This window comes from Ammodytes marinus, assembly GCF_949987685.1.
Source record: "Ammodytes marinus genome assembly, chromosome: 3".
Classification (NCBI taxonomy): domain Eukaryota; kingdom Metazoa; phylum Chordata; class Actinopteri; order Uranoscopiformes; family Ammodytidae; genus Ammodytes; species Ammodytes marinus.
The window spans coordinates 32445996-32450724 of NC_137232.1; the positions used below are offsets into that span (position 1 = coordinate 32445996).

At 40.7% G+C, this 4729-nt stretch overlaps 1 protein-coding gene across 1 annotated transcript in view; it reads right to left on the reverse strand.

Annotated features, from left to right (window-relative positions):
* Positions 1-2764: 2764 nt before the first annotated feature.
* LOC307248557 (cyclin-dependent kinase-like 1) overlaps positions 2765-4729 on the reverse strand; it is a gene marked incomplete at its 5' end in the record, with an annotated part of 8093 nt that continues 6128 nt past the window's right edge. Inside the window, 4 exons of the mRNA XM_080024971.1 lie at positions 2765-2893; positions 3263-3415; positions 3779-3835; positions 4193-4275. Coding sequence (XP_079881097.1) covers positions 2798-2893; positions 3263-3415; positions 3779-3835; positions 4193-4275 — 389 coding nt within the window. The 3' untranslated portion in view covers positions 2765-2797. The remainder of the gene's footprint in view (positions 2894-3262; positions 3416-3778; positions 3836-4192; positions 4276-4729) is intronic.

Genomic DNA, 4729 nt, shown 5'->3' on the forward strand with positions numbered 1-4729 from the left:
GGCAGGTCGGCAAAAAGCGGTGTCTCTGCACAGCTGCCACGAAGCGACAGCAGTGCTCCTCTGTCATATGCGCGCGTCGCCTGGCTGTTGCCAATTGTTTGGTATGGCTTCACTGCGAAAAACAGCAGAAGTAGCCCGATTCCGAAAACTCTCCATGAACTCGCCATCTCGCAATGCCATGCAACACCAAGAAAAAAGAAAAACAGTGGGCAAGATGACCCAAAAAGACACAACAAAAAACACAAAATGCAGCAGCTCTGCCGTCCGTGTCGCCGCAGCGCAGCGCCAACCGGAAGAGAGAACCTGTTTTGTCTTTTCTATTTGTTTTGTTTTCTCACATATTTTTGCTTTTATTTTTGTAAAGAAAAAATCATGAGACTCGTAATAAAGATATAAATATAATTGTTTTATTGATTAAAAGTAGGGGGCACTCATGGTGTAGTTAGTGGAGAGAGCCCCCCCCCCCCTTGTCATTCCCCTCTCTACCCCATTGCATCTCTGTCTCTCCAAACTATCTAATAAAAAATAATAATCTTTAATAAAAAATTAAAAAATACTGAAAGTGTTTTCTAACTCCCATCAGTCAAGTTGTGACCGGCCCTTCACCCGGGTTAACAGCAGCTCATCAGTCAAGCTGTGTCGGGCTGTCAGTGTGTTGATGCATGTCCCAATGTATCACTGTCACCACTTTGTGTGAGTGAACGACTCATTGTCAAAAACTGAGGACGCAATATGTGAAGAACCTATTCAATTACTTAAAGGTGCACTATGGGGCGCTCCGGCAGTGTTGTGGACAGAGCATGTACCATATTGGCTCAAGCCTTCGTTGCAGTGGTTGCGGGTTCAAATCCGACCCGTGGACCTTTACTGCAGGTCATCCCCCCTCTCTCTGTGGCTGTGTCTTGATTCAGGGGTTGCGGTCTTGGAACCGGCCTCGTAGGCTGCATTTGAAGACCGATTGCGTCATAGCGGCGCGCAAAGGCTGTCCCATTTGCAAGGCTCCTTGCAAGGCTCCTCATATGCGGTCGTGAAATGCAGCCTTCGTTTCACGGTTTTGAAGCAGTTCTGAAGGCTGCATCAGATGTATCCTTCGTGGCCCAACATATCCCAAGATTCATTGCGTTTTTTTCAGAGATTGCATAAAATAAAATAAAAAATAACAAAACAGCAACGTGTTGCTCCATCTTCTTAACTTTTATCTTCCTTTCTTTTTTTCTTGTACTTTTTTTTCTTTTCGTCTGGTAGACAACTTATTTTTCTTTTTTCCTCCGCTGACAGGGCTGTCTCCGTTGGCAGCAATCAGGGTTGCTAGGCAGCACAGGAGCGGCGAGTCGTCACGCAAGGTAACGGCTTGTTACGTAAACCGGAAATGCTCGTAAACGGAGACCTGCGGAGACCGTCTCGTTTAACAAGGCTCGTTGGCCTTAAAACCGGCCTTAAAATCGGCCTTCATAGGCTATAGCCTTCATAGACCGCGAGACTGCGTCCTACCAAGTGCGTGGTCTCTGAATCAAGACACAGCCCCTGTCTCCCCATTTCAAGTCTGTACTATCTAATAAACCCATAGATAGTGAATAAACCTTGAAAATGCCAAAAAATTATCTTTAAAAGGTGCACTATGTAACTTTGGGGGTGTCAGAGAAGTGAACACTACTCACTGTGAATACTGGAGTTGACTGAACTACTGTTTCTGATGCAGGGCCCACAGTTTTGTGCAACATATTCTAGTCTTCAATCTGGTTCCAGGAGCCTAAAAATAATTTAGTTTTGATTTATGATGATACTTATTCAATACTAAGAATTACATGTAGGGAAAATATTTTTAACAAATCCCCCTCCCAGTCTAGTGCACCTTATCAACTGTAATAGCAGCTAATGTTAAACCAAATATATAATAATAGTATATATATATATATATATATATATATATATATATATATATATATATATATATATATATATTACAAGCTTTATTTGTTTTTTATACGTAATACAAATTATGTGACATGTTTCATACACCTAAAGTTAAATAAGGATTGACTTCATTATATATTGTTATAATAAAATATTTCAGAAATTACACATTGAAAATTGTGGTTTATTTTGTTACATAGATTAATACTAACACAAGAAATACACATGTTCTACCCAGTGTGAACGTACATGGGGATTGGTCAGTGACACATCAGAAAAAGAAAGAAAACAAAAGTACTTTGTCCAAGAGATGATGGCACACTGATGACTTTTATAGAATATTTAATATAATTGTAATAAGAGAAGTGAAAATAAAAAGTTCATTGCATCTGGAGTATGGTGTCAAACACTCGTACTATAATTTTTTAATACTACAATAACTGTGTTGCCTAACGTGCAACTGTCAATGCCCCAACTGTTGCGTAAAGAATAAGTTTTAATATTTACGTACATGAAAAGTAAAAGTGTAACATACAGAATATACAGTATCCGTCTTCAGATTGGACTGTATTTAAACGGTTGCAAAAAGCACAATACAAGTCCATCTCTCCCAGTTCAGCCAGAAGACTAATTTGCCTGTGTGTGTGTGTGAGAGAGAGAGAGAGAGAGAGAGAGAGAGAGAGAGAGAGAGAGAGAGAGAGAGAGTGTGTGTGTGTGTGTGTGTGTGTGTGTGTGTGTGTGTGTGTGTGTGTGTGTGTGTGTGTGTGTGTGTGTGTGTGTGTGTGTGTGTGAGAGAGAGTGTGTGTGAGAGAGAGTGTGTGTGTGTGTGTGTGTGTGTGTGCCTGTGTGTGTGTGTGCGTGTCATAGAAGGGGTTGCTTTGCGTTAGATGTTGGGCAGGTGGTATTTATGTTTGACGTGTTTCTTGACGTCTGGCGCTGGTGAGATGTTGCTGTTTGGAAGCTGAGGCAGATACTGAGCCTACGGGGAGAGGGAGAGAGGAAAAATGTCACGAGTCCTCATCTGTGCTTGCTTGTTTGTTCTTGCTCCAATTGTGTGCAATGTGTTTGTTTGTCTTTTCCCCCTTTTGCTTAGGCTGCTGTCATCATAAATGTAATGTAATGTATTGTATTCTTATTTTCTTATTTTTTTCGTTTTTATTTTAACTAATGTATTTTAGGTTGCCTACTGACAACTGATCGGGGACTACAGCTGGAAATTAGCCAAATAGGCTAAAGCTGCTCCTTTTACTGTAAAGTTAGTCTCGCAAAGCCAGACAAAACAACAAAGTTAATCAAAGGGGACTGTCCACGATACTATAAACAAATGAACTAAGCTAAATATACCTACCCCTGCCTGTCTGCGTCTGGAGCCCTTGTCATGTCGTCTCCCGGCCCTCTCGCCCTCGCGACCCCAAGTCGAGCCTCCGTCCTCCTGGAAGTACTGAAGCTCCAGCAGCTCCTCACAAGACAGCCGCAGAGAGGGGTCCATGACTAGGCACGACTGAGCACACACACACACACACACAGACACACAGACACACACACACACACACACACACACACACACACACCATCAATGGATCCCTCAAATTTGGTTATTAAAGATTGTGCCTTGGAAATGCATTTACAGTGAAATATTTTCTTTAACAGTTAGTAAATAAACAGTGCTCTCTTGTGGACAAACTACAGAATTTAATGGAATCACTCTTTAAAATGTGTCCTAAAACATTTAGTAACTTAAGCTTTTCGGTACTGCAATTTCTCATTACTTATCAGCAGCCAACGTTTACAGTACAACGATCCTGTTATATCTGTGATGAGCTACTTATTCCAAAAATATAAGTCAGTCTGTATTAACACACACCTTCATAACCTGGAGGGCCTGAAGAGACACTCCGTGGTAGCGCTTTTCCAAGGGCTCCTGTAAAGAAAATGTAAGTAAGTAATTAAAAATGTATTTTTTAGCGCTTTTCACAGAAAGGGCCACAAAGTGCTTTACAATGTGCATAGAAAATACATCTAAGAATAAAATATAAATACAATTAAAATATATAAAATTAGCAACATATAAAAGACAGAAGTTACCCAAATGCCTAAATCCTAAACAAGTGAGTCTTCAGCTGATCCTTGAAAACATCTACACTGTCAGCAAACAGTGAGACAGGGAAGGGGTGTGTAGGTGAAAATGTAAATGTGAAAACGGTGACCCTCACACACACACACATCAGTGCCTCTCCTTTAAGAGCCCATGCATTCTAAATTGTAAGAGGATTCGTACCGTGGTGTCGGGTTCAGGAATACTGACTCCGCTGAAGAAGAGGTTTGAGCGGAAGACCTGCTGGTGACGAGGGATCAGGTCGCCTGGGGTCAGGGGACGAGACAAGGAGACAATTCAAATTATTTAGCAAGTCGCCAAAAAAAAAACAAGAATCCTGAACATATAATTCTACAGGTTTTGTTGTCATCTCTTGAAATCCCACAAGCAAAAACTATATAAACTAAACATATATATATATATATCTTTTTATTCACTTTTCTAATGTGTATTCATTGCTTGATGTATTTTAATCTTGATGTATTTTGTGACCCTGTGAAGCACTTTGAATGACCTTGTGTCTGAGTTGTGCTTTATAAATAAACTTGCCTTGAATTATCCAATGCTTCAATAAAACCACACTAGCAAAGTTTACTATAGAAGATACATTTGTTTGGTTCAGTGGACACAAATTTTGGTGCATTTTTGTATCACGCACGACTCTGATATTGTGAGGACACGGAATATTTCAGCCCGGTCCTCACAGGCAGGGCATAAGTA